Source organism: Danio aesculapii, chromosome 9 (genome assembly GCF_903798145.1).
Source record: "Danio aesculapii chromosome 9, fDanAes4.1, whole genome shotgun sequence".
NCBI lineage: Eukaryota > Metazoa > Chordata > Actinopteri > Cypriniformes > Danionidae > Danio > Danio aesculapii.
Genome location: NC_079443.1, coordinates 20,797,575 through 20,815,919, shown reverse-complemented (window position 1 = coordinate 20,815,919; position 18,345 = coordinate 20,797,575). Strand labels below are relative to the sequence as shown.

Here is an 18,345-nt window from a genome sequence, read left to right as displayed (position 1 = left end):
TATGTCAGTTATCTATATAAAACTTTATAGGCATTTTTGCAATGTTCTTTATTTCACTTTTACCTTTATCTTTCATAATATAATAGCTTTTTTTCTATCACCTTTATCAATTTAATGGAGAACATTTAGCATATTTTGCATAAATATTTAACTCTATTTATATTTATTCAAATTTAATTGATTTATTTAATGTATTTGTTTAAATTATTTACTTATTTATTATTTTCCTATTTTAAAAAATGCTATTGCTGTTTGTTAAGACGATTCGAATGTTATCACTCGATTAAATGGACACTATCAGTGGTTATCAGCTGATAGATATTGGCCAGTAGGGACCTTCTGTGCCTACTGGTAGGCTCAGAATGCTGTTATCATCCATCTACATAGTTAATCAGCCATAGATCACATTCGGCTATGGCCGTAAGTTAACAAAAATTATTTATATTAATTATTAAATTTCCCATTAATTGTATTTTATTAACGTCTACCCCTACCCCAACCCTTAACCCAACTATCAGAGTAATGTAAAAACAGATCTGCATCTGGAGTCTAGTAGCTGATTAACCATGTGGATGGATGATGACAGCCTTCTGAGCCTACCAGTAGAGATACTACTGCCCCATATCTTTCAGCAACGACTGATAATGCCCATTCAATCAAGTGATAACATTGGAAGTGGGGGATTTATTCATGATCTTATTTTTGTATTTATGTCTGCACTATGATGGTACTTTGCAGCACTATGTTTGTACGTTTTGGACTCTTCTATCTTAGGTTACTGGAAGCTTCTATCACTAAGACAAATACCTTGTGTCTGCAAGTAAACACATTTGGCAGTAAAGCTCTTTCTGATTCTGATATAAGACAAGAATGATATTGTTCAAACACACATTTTGATTTTAGGACATATTTGATGAAATATTTGGAACCACAGGGCATTTACGATTAACTATTATATTTATTTTTGGGGCATATACAGGCTTCTTTGAGCATACATTGTTTGTTTCATTGTTTTTAGGTGTTTTATTTTATTTTTTAAATAGTAAAACTCTATTAGCACTGAACCATAACACTTCTACTGCCTGACCTCATATGCTTGTGGTTGTAGATGAAACTGTCACAGAAATAGCCCATGCAACTTATCTAAAGTGCCATAGTTATCAGGACACGACGCAACCCAGCCTTAGCCAACAATCACAGGCTCTTTTTGATCTCTCTTTTTGTCTGTGTGTCCCTTCCAGACATCCGCGAGACGGCGTTTGTGTATGCCATCACAGCAGCAGGAGTCACACATGCAGTGACGCAGGCCTGCAGTATGGGGGAGCTGCTGCAATGCGGCTGCGAGGCCACGCGGAGCAGAGGACCACCGCCACGGCTGGCCAGCATGGGGCCCACAGAGGGGGTCAAGTGGGAGTGGGGCGGCTGTGGGGACGATGTGGAGTTCGGCTACGAGAAGTCCAAGCAGTTCATGGATGCCAGACGGAGGAAGGGCAAGAGCGACATACGTACACTAATAGATCTACACAATAATGAGGCTGGACGACTGGTGCGTGGTTTCATCTTTCATTAATAGCTATAGAAAGATTTAATTTTTAAAGTGGTTGATGCAAGATTCAGTCCAATTGTTTGTCCAATAATTTGTTCATGGCTAGATAATGTTTTTGAACAACACATTTATTTAGCAATAATGTTTGTTGTTTACTGAACATATATTAAAGTCAGGAACAAATAAGTTCTAAATGGATTTCACTTGCAAGGGATTCATGTTAATGGATGATTAACAAAGCATTTGTCAATAACATTTGTTCATTATTTGTTTGTGGTAAGTACTGCATTAACTAATTTGTTAACTATTAATGAACGTATTAATTACAATGTAAAGCTGAATTAAATGTAAAGCTGAATTAAATTAACCTTATGAGTAATTTGAACTTTAATTATATTAAACTGACTTAAAACAGCTTGCGTAACTCATAAAATTATGTTGGAACATGATTAAATTATAGTTCAATAAGTTACAATTAGCTAAAAACCTGCGTTGTCATGACTAATTGATCATATATATATATATATATATATATATATATATAGAGAGAGAGAGAGAGAGAGAGAGAGAGAGAGAGAGAGAGAGAGAGAGAGAGAGAGAGAGAGAGAGAGTGTTGGAACCTTGAACTTTTGAGTAGGTTAAAATTAACAATACTTTTAACTAAATTTTACTTAAAGATTTAAATACATTTTTAATTAATCCCCCAACCTTTTTTTTTCCAGTTACCACAGCTCAGTATTCCTAGTTTCCCTAACTTAATTTTTAATTTGTCCTAACTTATTTTTTCGGGTTTATATAACCAGTTTCTTTTTGTCCTAACTTAATTTTTGTAGTTGTCCCAATTTTCCAGTTGTTCCAACTTATTTTTTTGTTTGTCCCAAATTACTTTTTCTAGTTACACCAACTAGTTTTTTTCTAGCATCCTTTAATTTCACTTTTCTAGTTGCCCAATTAATTTTTTCATTAGCCTAACTTATTTTTTTCTAGTTTTTATAACTTACTTTTTCCCTAGTTACCCCAACTTCTAATTGCTTTAACTTCTTTTTTTAGCTACCACAACTTATTTTTTATGGTTTGTTTAACTGCTTACTACAACTTAATTTTTCTAGTTCTTGTAACTTAATTTTTCTTGTTTTCATAACTTAAATTTTCTAATTCTTATAACTTCTAGTTCTTATAACTTTTCTAGAAGATTGTGTAGTGCTGAACTGAAGTCATTGTTCATAATTTGTTCATTATTTCATGTTAAATAAACCATTAACTTGAACATTCCTATATTTGCACGTTTACATTTAACAGTTTTATTATTGCTGAAAACATGCTTTGCTAATTGTTTAGGCCATGTTATCTAATCTATTAACAAATACATGAGTGTATGTGTAAGTAAACATTAACTAAATAAACTGTAAATATATAGAAATACATCAGAATATGGGTAAGTTAACATTAAAAAAAAAATGATCCCTTGCCATTGATGCCATTTTTGTCTATTATGACACAGTGATGGCTTGTTATTGGCAGAAGTGTCTGGAAATCTGTGTTTTTACTGTAATGTGGCATAGGACATCTTATGAAATATCCAGTACAGAATATCCAGATCCATTAGAGAATTTTGGGAGATTTGATAGATAATCATTTTGAATCTGATCAGGACTCTCTCTAACTGCTAATTTATCTGTTATGCTTACCTGATTTCAAAAACGTGGACAAAAAAAAGAAGTCATGCGGATCTTTTTTTTTGGTAAATTGATTTATAAGCTCTCCATTTCTCCACTGATGTTTGGTTTGTTTGGATAGGGCAATATTTGGCAGTGATCAAATTTTTTTTAATGTGATTTATACATCACTATAAATCTAAATAAATAAGCTCCAATTGATGTATGGCTTGTTATGATAGGATATTTGGCTAAGATACAACTATTTGGAAACCTTGAAAAGGATAAAAAAAATCTAAAACAAATAAAGTTGTTTGAATTGAGTTATTCGCAGATACACTTTAATAATCAAAAGATAAGTTTTTATATATTTAAAATAGGAAATGTAAAAAAATATCTTTGAACTTTATTTAATATTTGAATAATTTTTTTTTTTTTTTTTGCATAACAGAAAAATCAATCATTTTGACCCATACAATTTATTTTTTGCTATTGCTCAAAAAATACCTGTGCAATATACTGCAAGGCTGGATTTGTTATTTTAAAAAAATCATAATTCAAGCATGAAGTTAGAATAAAACATTTTGTTTCTTAAAAACAAAGGCTTTATTATTGACTATTTGGCATGATCAAAATGATTTTATTCTTCTAAACTCATCCAGGAGCTGTTGTCAAAGCTTAAAGCTTATTTCATACAAACAGTTTTACAAGATGTTACCAAAAGTCTCCACAAACTGCTGATATTTTCTTACAAGAATATTTTATTGAATTGTGGAAGAAAAAATAATAATAATGTAAAAGAATAAAAAGAAAATCAATAATAATTTTACAAATTAAAACTGTCATGTAATCTATACTCAGTCAAGGGTGGTACTTTACATAGGGATCAAACAAGGGATCAAGGGATCTTTACAAGGGATCAAACTGTTCATATTTCCACTTTTTTATGGAGTAATATGTACACTTTAGGGTGGCACGGTGGCTCAGTGGTTAGCACTGTCGCCTCACAGCAAGAGTTTGCTGGTTGGAGTCCTATCTGGGCCAGTTGGCATTTCTGTGTGGCAATCCGGTTTCTCCAACAGTCCAAAGACGTGCTATAAGTGAACTGGATGAACTAAACTGACCATATTGTATGAGTGTGTGTGTAAATATGAGAGTGTATGGGTGTTTCCCAGTACTGGGTTGCAAGGGCACCTGCTGCATAAAACATGCTGGAATAATTGTCAGTTCATTTCGCTGGGGTGGCCCCAACAGGGACCAAGCCGAAGGAAATGAATGACTGAATGAATGGATGTACACTTTAAGTATTAATATTTATTTTTAAGATACCAATATGGATAAATAAAATGCGTACTTTGAAATGGTACTGCCCCAAATTTTGAACCCATTTCTGAGCATGTATGATAATAGAACTGGCAAATATCTTCATTGAGAGTTTTTTTGTTGTGAAAAAATAATTATATTTAATTACTGTTAATTATGTAAGTTTGATTAGTCATCGGGTGTCACGGTGGCACAGAGGTTAGCATGATCGCCTCACAGCAAGATGGTTGCTGGTTCAACTGGATCAGTTGGCATTTCTGTGTGGAGTTTGCATGTTCTCCACATGTTTGCGTGGGTTCCCCCTCAGTCCAAAGATATGCGCTATAGTTGAATTGAATAGGCTAAATTGCCCATAGTGTATGTGTGTGAAAGTGTGTATGGGTGTTTCCTAGTGTTGGGTTGTGTCTGGAAGGGCATCCGCTGCGTAATACATGTGCTGGATAAGTTGGCGGTTTATTCTGCTGTGGCGACCCCTGATTAATAAAGGGACTAAGCCGATAAGAAAATCAATGAACGAAAGAATGTTTAGTCATGTAAATTTGACTGTTGGCAGCTAATATGCAGGTGGTTCGATGCAGACTGTAGGAGATGCTCAAAAGGCTTTTTTTCAAATTAAATAATTCAAATAGTCAGTTTAAACACATCAAAGAGATTAGAATCACCAAGAGGCGACACTCAATGGAACGTTCTGTTGCAACAGCAGCGCCCAGCAACAGCCCCACGATTCCGCCATTTTGGAGTGAAAGCGATCAGCCGTCCATTGGATCTTATTGCTGTCGCAATGGCAAGCAGCTGCGTATTTAAAAAAACACATTAAAGCTGAAATACAACCTGAAAGACGACAATACAACACTTACAATCAAAGACTAGCGATTATCAGCCCTTTTAATAGTTTAATTTGACAGACTTGTTTAACATGTTTTTTTGGAACTGTTAAATTACTTTAAATTGCTTTAATTTAATAGTTTACACAGTGGCATAATACAAATGAATACTGGCATGTTAAATTAAATTAACATGACTTTAAACATTTGTTGATAACAGATCGACAGTACTTTTTGTTGCAGTATTATATGTTATAAAAGTATTTAGTATTTTTTGCAAGGGATTCATATTAATGGATGATTTACAAACATGATTTGTCATTAACAAAGCATTTGTTAATAACATTTGTTCATTATTTGTTTGTGTTAAGTAATGCATTACCTAATTTGTTAACTATAAATAAACACATTCATTACAATGTAAAAAATGACTGGCTGCCTTAAATCTGGATTTTACTGGCTTGCAAAAATATAGTATTGTTTTCTGTTAAAGAAAGAATAATAATGTTTTTATGTAAAAAGCCACTTTGTCCAAAATCATTTTTTATTCATGATTTTTAATGCTGTCATTAAAAATCATGGAGGCCAAACAACCTAGATAAAGTATATTTTGTTGTGGGGTATACTCATTTTATCACTCTAATTTGAGTAAAGCTAAAACATAAAATAGTAATCAAAGTTATTTTGTTAACCTTTCATGTTATAAGTGAAAAAAGATATTTTAGATACCAGATATAGTAAACTTAGTCTTGTCAACATTTTGGAAATTGTCTTTTTTCATTGAGATATTGTTTAAAGTGTTACTTTTCAAAGGGGGTGTACTCATTTATGCTGATAGCACATTTATGTAATATTTTAATTCATTCTGTCTAGTGTTAGTTATCAGTGCTGCTGTTCTATTGGAATTTTCATTCCAAAATGGCCGCCACGTGACACTAGCGGCATCTAGTGGCTGTTTCCCAAACAGCAACAGAGTGTCGCCTCTTGGTGATTCTATGCTCTTTGCTTACATGCTGTTAAGCATAGCAAACCCACTAAACTGATATAATTACATTGCTAAATACATTACTTGACAAATAAAAATGTAAATCCTGTACAAATAGGCTAGTACAAATGTCAAAACTGTTTTATCTACTGAAGATTTTTGACACTTTTTTAAATTAATTAATAATTAAATAATAATCAGCCATTAATGTCATTGCACTGTCTTGCCATCAGCCAATCGTTACATTGGAGATAATGAATTTGAGGATTGATAGATTGTTATATACATCCAATAATCTCAGATAAATGAATCCAAATGTTTTAACTGGATTCGCCAACTTGTTTGAAGAAACAAATTAGCCAGAGACCATTAATAAAGTCTGTCCGAACTGGAAGTCAAACTAAGACTTTTATTTCTATTTTGTGTTGATGTACTTCCCACTGAAATTAAATATTCAGTAGGGGCGGGGCTTTCTTTCTGGCTATCATTTTCTCATAGCAGACTAACAGTACGAAGGGCGTGGTTAAGAATATTGTGGCTGAAACTGTCAAACTGTTGTCAACAGAGAAGGACCGCCACTCCAAATGCAGAAACAATTGGTCAGACTTACCAAAACATTTTTTTTTACTTTAGCTTTTATTCATTAATTTTTTCTTCGGCTTAGTCTCTTATCTATCAGGGGGCGCCACAGCGGAATGAACCACCAATTATTCCAGCATATGTTTTACACAGTGGATGCCCTTCCAGCCGCAGCCCAGTAATGGCCAACACTCATACACTTTCACATTTACACACACAATCATAGACTACGGCCAATTTTGTGTACCGAATTCAACTAAACTGCATGTTTTTCGACTGTGGGGGAAACCGGAGCACCCGTAGACTGGCCCAACCAGGACTCAAACCAGCGACCTACTTGGTGTGAGGCGACAGTGATATCCACTGAGCCACTATGCCTCCCCTTACTTTAACCTGCAATGATTAATTGTTCACCTGAAGAAAAGTAATGTGCACTAGCTAAATAAACAGTGTACATTTTGATTTCACATAGACTTAAAAAGATCCATGATTGGTCAAAGCATTGAACTTAGAATGGACCCTTGTTCTTAATATATTGTGTTCTGGAAGCCATGAAATTTTAGAGGAAAATTATAAGAATGCTGGTGCTGGTTGACAACTTAAAAAAAAAGAGTTAATACACGTCAACAATAAACAAAATTAGCATATGCAAGAAATAGCCTTTATAGCTTTTGTAATATTTACTCAATGTTTTATGCCGACGGCAGCTTCAGTATTGTTCGCCCTCATGCAGGTCTGGTGTAGATGTTTTGTTTTTTTCATGTTCCTGGTAAGATATAACTGCAGATAGATTTTTTTGCATCGATGCATAGATGATACAAGCACAGTCGTGTGCTGTTTTGCCTGTACAGCCCTTCCAAGATAGTCAAGCTCAAATGAGCAAATGGTGCACTTCAAAAGCTCCAGCGTGGAAGAGCTCGGAAATGTTATGGAAATAAACTTGGCAGAGACTAGAGAAGACACAATGGACTAAGTTGAGACTAGTTTGCCAACATCACCACTCTCTCATTTCCCTTATTGTCTTGAACGGTTTAGGAGTGCAGTGTTTTAAACTAGAGCTTTCGGAAAGACGGCATTAACATGTGGAGTTAATCAAAGATTTTAATCCATTTATTGAATTTGACACTGAAAATGTTTCAGTCTGCTCAATGTGATTACTAACACTAATCACAATGTTGAGAGCTGATTGAAACTGATCAGAGCTGCAGCGTAATCATTCATCTTTACAAAACCACACATGCATATCCTAGAGCAAGTGTGTCTTAATAAAGGGAGTAAGATATTCTTTATGGATGTTTATTTGTAGAAACTTTGTAGAAATTTTGAATGATATGTATGTCCATAAGGCATAAAAATGTATTACTGAATTATTGAAATATATTGCATTTCTGGATGCTACATTGTTGTCATACACACACATACTGTACATGCACAAACTGTAGACTTCAAAATGACTTGTTCAGTTTTGTTTTCTGATACCATTGTTTAACTTGAACGCACCTACAGTATATATATATGTATATATATATATATATATATATATATATATATATATATATATATATATATATATATATATATATATATATATATATATCCATTCAAATATTTTAGCTCAGATTTATTTAAATGTGCTGCATGTAAGTTTTTGACTCTTTTAAAGCATAAAAATACCCTAGTATGTTTGCAGATATTTAAGAAATATGCTAAGTGAACATTCTTGTTTATCTGAAAAACAAAGCTGAAGTCAAATATTCTGCTTTGAAAATGTGTTTTCATTGCCAGAATGCTGTCTTTGTTTTGGTCATTTTTAACGTGCCCATTGTCAGTTCAGCCAGTTATATTACAGCACCCTGGGTTGCCTTGGTGGAAAACAGAGTAGAAAGGCTCTGAAAGCATGTGTCCTTGACTGAAATGCGAACTCCGGTGAACAGTAGCAGACTCCGAAACGAGACAGATTCAGTTCCACATGAGGTTATTAATTAGCAAGTGATATAATCATTAGGAACGTAAACATTAGGTGAGCAGGTTACACTGTAACCCTGTGTCCTAACAACACGCTTCGTGATGAGATACGCAGTGATAAGCAATTTGGCTGTTTGCACCAGACGAAACACGACAGAAATTTAATTACAGCCATTCAGAAGCAAAGAATATGCACTCACTCAAGAAATAGTGAGGTTTATAATTTATTTAATACATATTAACCCTCTTTAACATTATTAAATGTACATGCTGAATCACTGATATGTGTGTAGTTCAGTAAAGTTTAATTTCAATTAGTTTTTTTTTATTTTCAAGATCTGAGGTGAACTATCTGCTGCTGCTTTAATTTTTAGCATTTAACACAGAATAAAGCACATGAGGTTTACCTGAGGTGATCATTGTCAGTTTTCTGTTGTTCAACTGTGAGAAATAGAAGCTGTTTCTTATTTATCAATTCGATGTGTTGGTTAGGACAAAAACTCCTTTTAGTTTGGAAAATATTCCTTCTATCGGGTGTTGTTGCTTTTATTTAGAACACGATTTAAATCTCTCACTCCTGTCCTAAATCTGGCAATCTGCGTTTGCATTTGTTGCTTGGTTGATCCAGGAGTGCAATACCTAGTTCAATCACTAGGTGCCAAACTTACATACTGCACCTTTAAGCAAATTATACATTTATTCAGCAAAGACACATCTGATCAAAAATGTATTAAAAGTGACAAAAAAGTTAGAAAACATTTTAATAATTGCAAAAACTTTTCTTTTTCTTTTTAATTATTCCATTTTCTGAAGAATCCCTGAAAAAACGCCACTGTTTTCATAAAAAAAACTTGAGCAGCACAGCTGATACACAGAAGTATCATGCAGGCAATAATAGAAATGTAAGAAATGTAGAAATCATAAGATCCTTGAGCCCGGGGCCCCCTTCCCTTTGCTGAGCGAGAGGGTAGTTTGAGCTCAGGTAGGTCTCGTGAACTGCCTCTTTATTTAGGACTGATGACAGATTATAAATTGCTATATAGAGATATACTGCTGGTTAAGAACTTCGCTATGGTGCTAATTTAGATTTATCAATCTGGGGGAAAACCATGTGAGCACAGGAAGAACATGTAAAGTCTGCACAGAAAAGACCAACCCAGGCTCATTCTGAAAATGTAGTCCCGTTGACGTTTCTGGAGACCATGAGATACGTCCCGGGAGGTATGTATTTTTGCAGTTTTTATTTCCGCAAATCAGCGAGAGGCCGCTGTGTGCGCTTTTTCCTATCTAGAATTTCTCTCGCGAGCGCCGTTCTTGCCCGCGCTGTGCTCGTGTAAACCCACCAGAGGCCGCTGTCAGCCGACCGTCCATCTGACTGACTGAATGATTGACTGGGAGACCGGCCAATCGACTGACCCACCATCCTTCCCTGAAACCAACCAATTTTACCGATTGACCCACCCACCCACTTACTTTCCTAAACCCAATCGACGACTTTACAAAAGCCGTCCAGAAAAAGAAAAGCCCTCGTCTGATTTTTACCACGTTTTCAGATTTTCACCGCATTCTCAACCCTGTTTATTCACTCATTCATTTTATTTTTTTGGATTCTGGTTTTGTCTTACCTGATTTCTGGAACCGCTCTTTCCCGGACTCGAACACGGTGGCTGCCATCAAGGTCAACTCCTCTCTGCGTCTCAAGTCCGCCGATGTACGCGACGAGCTAACTGGACAAACTGATTGCGGCGAGAAAGCCCTCCACACGGAGGTAAGCGCTCAGCCGGTAAGCGCCAAAAGGAACGGCGTCACACCGCCCTGCAGCGTTCGCTTAAAAAATTAAATGCAGCCTTATGTACCTCCGGCTACATATTTCACGGTCTCTAGAAACATCCATGGGACTACGTTTTCAGAATGAGCCTGTGTTGAAAAGACAACTGGCCTGTTAAGGATTTGAACCAGTGACGTTCTTGCTCTAAGGCAGTGTTTCCCAACCCTGTTCCTGGAGGCACACCAACAGTACATATTTTGGATGTCTCCCTTTTCTGACCTATTAACTTCAGGTTTTGGAGTCTCTTTTGATGTTATGATAAGTTGATTCAGGTGTGTTTGATTAGGGAGAGGTTGAAAATGTGTACTGTTGGTGTGCCTTCAGGAACAGGGTTGGGAAACACTGCTCTAAGGCAACAGTGCTAACCACTGAGACACCGTGTCACCCTATAAAGGGAAAGGTGGAGGAGTAGGGGTGAAAGGGGGAGATTCTTCAAGGTGAAGATAACTGAAGAAAAATGTATTTATAGTTAGTTAGGAATCATTTGATTAGTGAATCATGCATTAGTTAATGCGGGACCAGCTGTGATCAATCATAAGCATGTGATCCTCTGGAAATAGGTTTATGAATAAACTTAATGCCGATATAGTGTCATCTGCATTATATCTACTTTTTCTAATACTGTCCAATGTTCTAATACTGTCCAATACCTTTCACTGTTGCTCTTGAGAAACTCTTCTAGATTAGAAGAATGTTTTTAATCAGTTTGAAAAAGTTTAAAGTTGTAAGTTTAATGATTTTCTTTATACTGTTTCACATTGTTGCTATTTTCCCCCATTTAAGTACTCTTGTAAGAAAATTTCAGCAGTTTGTGGAAACTTTCGGTAACGGCTTTGCTTGGAATGAGACAATCTAATACTGTTTATATGACAAAAAAACTCAGTACTTCACTCGACTACTCATCTCAGTTTACCATTATATTGTGCATTATTAATCAACAGTCCAAAAAGGTCAGATTAATGGTTTCCTCCGAGCCATCATCAATCGACCACTGGCCAGTGTCAGTAGTGTTTCATCATCAGGGGTCACTGCCTCACAGCCTCAGGTTGTTGTTAGCACGGGGTCAGTCACAGGTAAATCACAGAAAACAAGCTAGATCTGTTTAGCAGATCGAAGTAAAAGTGGACTCGTTTCAAATGCCCTGCAGTGACTTGTTTGGAATTAAAACAAGAAAAAAGAATATAAGAAAAGTTAATGGGGCATTTATCAGATGTTAATTTCAACAGGTATAGAACTGTATGAATGTTTGCTTTCAAGCAGTTTGGATTGGCTTTCAGGTTGCTGGAGGCTACAGAGGGAGGAAAGAGAGAGAGAGAGAGAGACGAGGGTAAATTCCTTCTAAATAGCTTCTCCTTTTATCTCACTAAACTATCTTTGTGTCTTGAACTGCAGGCAGTGAAGAATTATATGAGGACTGAATGTAAATGTCACGGGCTGTCTGGCTCATGCACTCTGAGGACCTGCTGGAAGAAAATGCCTCACTTCCGCGAGGTGGGCGACCGGCTGCTGGAGCGCTTTAACGGGGCATCCAAAGTCATGGGTGGGAATGACGGAAAGACTCTCATCCCAGTGGGGCAGAACATCAAACCTCCAGACAAGCAAGATCTCATCTACTCGGCTGAGTCGCCAGACTTCTGCTTGCCCAACCGGAAGACGGGTTCCTTGGGCACACGTGGAAGGACGTGCAACAGCACGGCACTGGACGTCAGCGGATGTGACCTACTGTGTTGCGAACGGGGTCACCGGGACGAGACGGTGGTTCTGGAGGAAAACTGTCTTTGCCGGTTCCACTGGTGCTGCGTTGTCCAGTGTAAAAAGTGCTTGGTCAGGAAGGAACTGAGTTTGTGTCAGTAATCCAGACGCTTGACGATTCCAAAAAAAAAAGAATCTAAAACATTCCAGATTCATGTAAACACATTTCAAACCCTGAGGCTTTGGAAAGGCCTGGAGGAGTGTCTGACTTGTGATTCACCCTTCAGAAACCCCGGGACTGTAAGGAATACTTCAGACCTAACAGGGGTTAATCAGCTGTGAAGTCACCAGGCTTTCGTGTATATTTTTTCTGTTATATCAGCCCTATTTAATGAGTTCAGACTTGATGAACGGAAGCTCATCCACATCAGCACCACAGCCACTGTGTGTTGGCTGAAAACTGAAGTGACAGAACGTCAAGATAAGGATTTTTTGGCATATCACTCTGGATATGAGACGAGACTGTTATTTATAAGCATTTAATATCATGACTACTTCTTGTGACTAATGCCCTGTCGTTTTCTTTCAAAAGCACTTTGAGAACTTTTAACGGAAAAAGTAAGAGGCCATTTTACTCTTAGACTCAAAGATGATAAACAAACACAAGAGAAGCTACATGTTAAACTAGGGCTGGGTGATAAACGATATCTTCATCATTATGGATTGATCTAATAGCTATCACCACATTACGATGGGTGATGAATTTACATGCACATTCTTATCCCGATTATGTTCAAAGGTAAAGTTCACCTGAAAATGAAAACTTACTCACATTTTACTTATCCTGTGTGGTTCCAAACCTTTACGTTGACATCAATACTATGATGAAAATAGTGTGGAAGTCAAGAAAATAATATGGATACCAGTTTCCACTTTTCTTTAAAGTATTTAATTTTGTGTTCAACAGAAGAAAGAAAGTCAAACAGGTTTAGAACATGTGGAAATGGAGTAAATTACATCATTTTCATTGTTGGTTGAACTACCCCTTAATAATTCAACAATGCACAAAAACATGTAAAAGCACTAAAGCCTGAACTTAGCTTAAATGTAGTATGTGAACTGGGAAACAATAGGGGCAGCAAACGTCTTGAACATAAAAGTCTAACACAACAGCACTAAAACACAGAAATCATAACACATAATAGAAACAGGCCGGGCTCATTGGAAATATGCTACTATGGCATCCTTTCCAGGTGCATTTCACTGCACTTTTCTTATGAAATGTCCACAAGATGATGGTGTTTGTTATACATCAGCAAATCTGAACTATACCCTTAAATTAACCAACAGGTTTTAAGAATGTCAGAAAAGTTGTCTATATGAAGACGCAAATGTATTTGTTTGCAAATCATGGTAATTTCAATGTGTTGAGATATTGATCAAGTAATACTGTACAATTTTGTTTATACTAAAATATGGCTTCATTTGCTACAATCAGTCCACGTACTCATAATAACAACATTCACTTAGAAACTGCATTATATTGGGTTTCAATGCAGTTTTGCTGTTTTTATTTAATTTTATTTCAATTTATTTTTTTATTTTAGAAATGTAGCCACATGCATGTGTTTTTAGTGAGCCTGGGTTTCATAAATAACAGTGAATAATAATAATAATAATAATAATAATAATAATAATAATAATAATAATAATAAATCAGCATATTTTGTTTGCATTCGTTAATGAATAACATAATTTCCCCTCCACAAGTTTAAACACACATGACGCTCACAGTATTTTAAGCATCTTAATATTTAAAGGGCGTGAACACATCTCCAGAGCTGCTCTGCTCTGCAATGACTGAAATGTATTGTATTTTATAATGTAATTCTTAAGGTAATGATAATAATAATATTATTTAAAAACATCACACAACCAACATATTTTTTCGACCATGGTTTAAAGGGCACCTATGATGAACAAACTGTTTGGACAGAATGTGTGTTCACAGTCATATTGGGGTGATATAAAGACAGTAAGTTTTTATTTCCTGATGTTAAAAGATGATGCTTCCCATTTTGAGGCCCACCGCATAGTGACGGAGTGTGGTTTCTCTGCCCACCGAATTGATTGACAGCCATGTATTAACATGTCTCGGAAGTAATGCGTATAATCACATCAACACGACATGTTGTGATCAAAGAGACTGGGATTAAAAGATCTGTTCAACTTTCTGTGATCATCAGTCATCATCAAATGTGATCAAGAATGAGTTTAAAGTTTAAAATGTATTTAAAACAGCACATGTTTGTAATGAATTACAGCGATTTTATCATGTTTACTTTATCACCACAGTCAGTACAATTATAAAAGAAGACACTTCGATCCCGATTTGTGGACGTTTATTCAGGTTTATTTTGTACATTAACATAACGGATATCCATACAGCAGTGGATATTAACCTGTATCCTGTCACATTTGCGTGCAAAAACAGTGCAAGTTAAACGCACACTGTGTGGGTGTGTCCTCTGTGTGTGTTTGTGCGTGAACTTTGTAATGACATTGTGTGCGACTCATCGTTGCAGAAAGGCTTGAATTAACTCCACAACAAAAACACCAAATAATCATTGGGAAAATTCTTACTGTAATATCTCACAAACGTTACCTGAAATCTGCCTCCTTCATGTCTGTCACTGTGCTGTTTATCTGGTGCAGCCGGAGATTGAGGCACACTCTGACAGGCATGTGGGAACAATGGGCAGGGAGAACTAGCATTAAGGGCACAGGCAACAAAAACAGCTTCGTTTTGTTCAGAGCAGGAAATCCAATATTCTGAAAGGTATAATATTGAGCTTGTATTCAAACTTTTACAAAATAAGTCTTTACACAAAAGACTTATCTTAAATCTTGAAAAAGGGGTAAAATAGGTGCGCTTTAATTTATACAGTTCTGTTGAGCAGCACCTTATTTCACAGATAAAAAAAGTGCTTCCATTTTAAAAGATTATTAACTCTTAGCTTCATCATTTCATTGTAACAAACGTGGAAAATATTGAACAAAATGGCATAAAAATGGTGTCCATATCGCCCAGCCCTATATGTAAATCTCTTCATGTTTGTCAGATATTTATTGTGTGGGGCTTATAATGCACTTTTACTGATACTGATCACTATTTTTTCATTGGTTTGCTCTTAAGTGAAATGCATTTTCAGTGGTTTGTTTCAGTTTTTGGCTCTTCTTGTATTGTTGACCTCATATACACATTATATATGATGAAATACCTTTCAGTATGCTAACACTGCTCAAGAGTTCTCAAAAGCAATAACAAATGAAAAATAAATCACAGGAAAGTATGAGAAATTGTCATGACTTGATCGCCTCATCAGAATCTCCCACTGGAGGGTTACCTGTGATAATAGTTTTCATTGCCTCAAATGTATGTCATCAAAACATAATTTCAGTAAAATGTTCAATAAATTTAGTGTCACCCAAATGTATTATGTTTGAAATCTGAAATAACTGCGATCTCTACAGTTATCTCTATCGGACAACAGAAAGGTTGAGAAAAAGACATGAAGAATGCAGAGTTTTGAGAGCTACTTAAAGGGTCAGCCATGATACTTTCATCAAGTGTTAATCTCAAGTACCCATCCTTTGTTTGGAATGTATTGCATTTTTGGAAAATAACTTTGAAGGGTATCATCTCAGCTTGTATGACACAGACCATAGAGGAATACAGGGCAGAAACACAATGGACTAAAAATAGACAGCATGTCCATTAAATGTAAAGTAAGATAAAACTCGTTGCTTGAATTCAGCTCTGTTTATCTGTTGACCCTTTCTAAACTGAGTTCTTCTCTATTACGCAACCTCATATCTGAAAAATGTGTTATGCAAGATTATTTGTTTTGTTTTTAAAACAACTGTTTGTAAAGTGATCTTGTGATAATTCATGCCAGAATGGTATATTTTGCATATACACTATCTGACAAAAGTCTTGCCGTCGATCCCAGTTGTAAGAGCAACAAATAATAACTTGACTTTTAGTTATCGTTTGGAAAAGTGACAGAAGGTTGATTTTTCTGATGAAACATCTGTTGAAATGCATCCCAATCATCACAAATACTGCAAATACTTCCTATTGAAACCCGCATGGGCCCAAGATTCTCAAAGGAACCAGTCAAGTTTGGTGAAGGAAAAATCCTGGTTTGAGGTTACGTTCAGTATGGGGGCATATGAGAGATCTGCAGAGTAGATGGCAACATCAACAGCTTGAGGTATCAAGACATTTGTGCTGCCCATTACATTACAAACCACAGGAGATGGCAAATTCTTGCACTCCACATATTTCAGCCTCCGCATCAAAGTTGGTCAAGGTGCTCCAGGATTGGCCAGCCCTGTCACTAGACATGAACATTATTGAGCATGTCTGCGGTAAGGTGAAGGAGGCAACATTGAAGACGAATCCAAAGAATCTTGATGAACTCTGGGAGTCCTGCAAGAACGCTTTCTTTGCCATTCCAGTTGACTTTATTGATAAGTTATTTGAGTCATTGCAGAGATGTATGGATGCAGTCCTCCAAGCTCATGGGAGTCATGCACAATATTAATTCTTTTTTCATTGCACCGTGACTTCTATACTGTACATTATTTCTGTTAAGTGACAAGACTTTTGTCTGAGCAAAGTCAGGCCTTAATGTCCTAATGTAATAATTAAATATCAAGGCATGATCATATTATATTTTGGTAAAATCAGCGTAATCTAGAGGCCTTTGCCTTTCATACAAGTCACTTCTGATACCAAATGATCAACTAGAAGTCAAGCTATTATTTGTTGTTTCTAAAACTTATATAGTCGACAAGACTTTAGTCAGGTAGTGTGAATACATTTAACCGTAATGCATTTAAAAGGATGATCATACAGATAAACAAAAGGCTGGAAGTGAGAATCATTCTTATAGATGCTTATCACTGAATAAAATACTCAACTTTTTATTTCAGTGATTTACAGGGCATTTACAGTACTTCACAATGTTTTAACTAAAATTTGACGCTGGACCAGAAAACCCAAGTCATAAGTGTCGATTCATTTTAATTGATTTCATGAAAATAAATTTATCTGAAAGCCGAATAAATAAGCATTCTATTGATGTTTGGTTTGTTGAGATATATCATATCTCGACAATATGTGGCAGAGATATAACTACCTGAAAATTGTGAATCTCAGGATAAAAAAAGTCTAAATACTGAGAAAATCACATTTAAAGTTTCGAACTACTGTAAGTTCTTAGCAATGCACATTACTATTCAAAAATTGAGTTTAATATATTAAATATCTTCATAGAACATGATCTTTAGTCACACTTTATTTTAAAGTAAAATTCTCGCTATTAATAAACCATTAATTATGACTTTTGCCTCAATAAACGCCTACATTTTGCCGCTTATTAAATTTTATTAAGGTAGTAGTTTTGTAATAGATAGGATTAGGGATGTAGTGTAAGATCATGCAGAACATGTGCTTTATAAGTACTAATTAACAGCCAATATCTCATAAATATGCAGTTAATATGCCATAAAGGTTATATAAAGTTTCATAAAATATATATTCTTTGTAGAGGCAAGCATGAATGAACACAGAACATGAACCTAGTATGCAATTACATGTAGTGTTTTTCTCCTTTAGAATGCAGTTAGAAAGGAAAGTCTTAATAGGCATTTAAAAACTGTTATATTAATTAATTGCATGTTTTTATATATATATATATATATATGATTGTTTCTACAGCTATATATATATATATATATATAGCTGTAGAAACAATCAGTTTGCTCAAAAGCATTCACATGCAGACTGTGATCTGCACAATATTGGGGGAAAAACCTACAGTATAATGCAATATTTTTATTTTCTGTGATTTATATTGCAATAATTCACCAAATAACTT

The 18,345-nt window shown here is 35.5% G+C and overlaps 1 protein-coding gene across 1 annotated transcript in view; it reads left to right on the top strand.

Moving 5' to 3' along the window:
* Positions 1-13,980, top strand: part of wnt6b (wingless-type MMTV integration site family, member 6b) — a 40,356-nt gene extending 26,376 nt beyond the window's left edge. Inside the window, exons 2-3 of the mRNA XM_056465880.1 lie at positions 1,242-1,546; positions 12,098-13,980. Of these exons, the coding sequence (XP_056321855.1) occupies positions 1,242-1,546; positions 12,098-12,559 (767 nt within the window). The 3' untranslated portion in view covers positions 12,560-13,980. The remainder of the gene's footprint in view (positions 1-1,241; positions 1,547-12,097) is intronic.
* Positions 13,981-18,345: the final 4,365 nt, after the last annotated feature.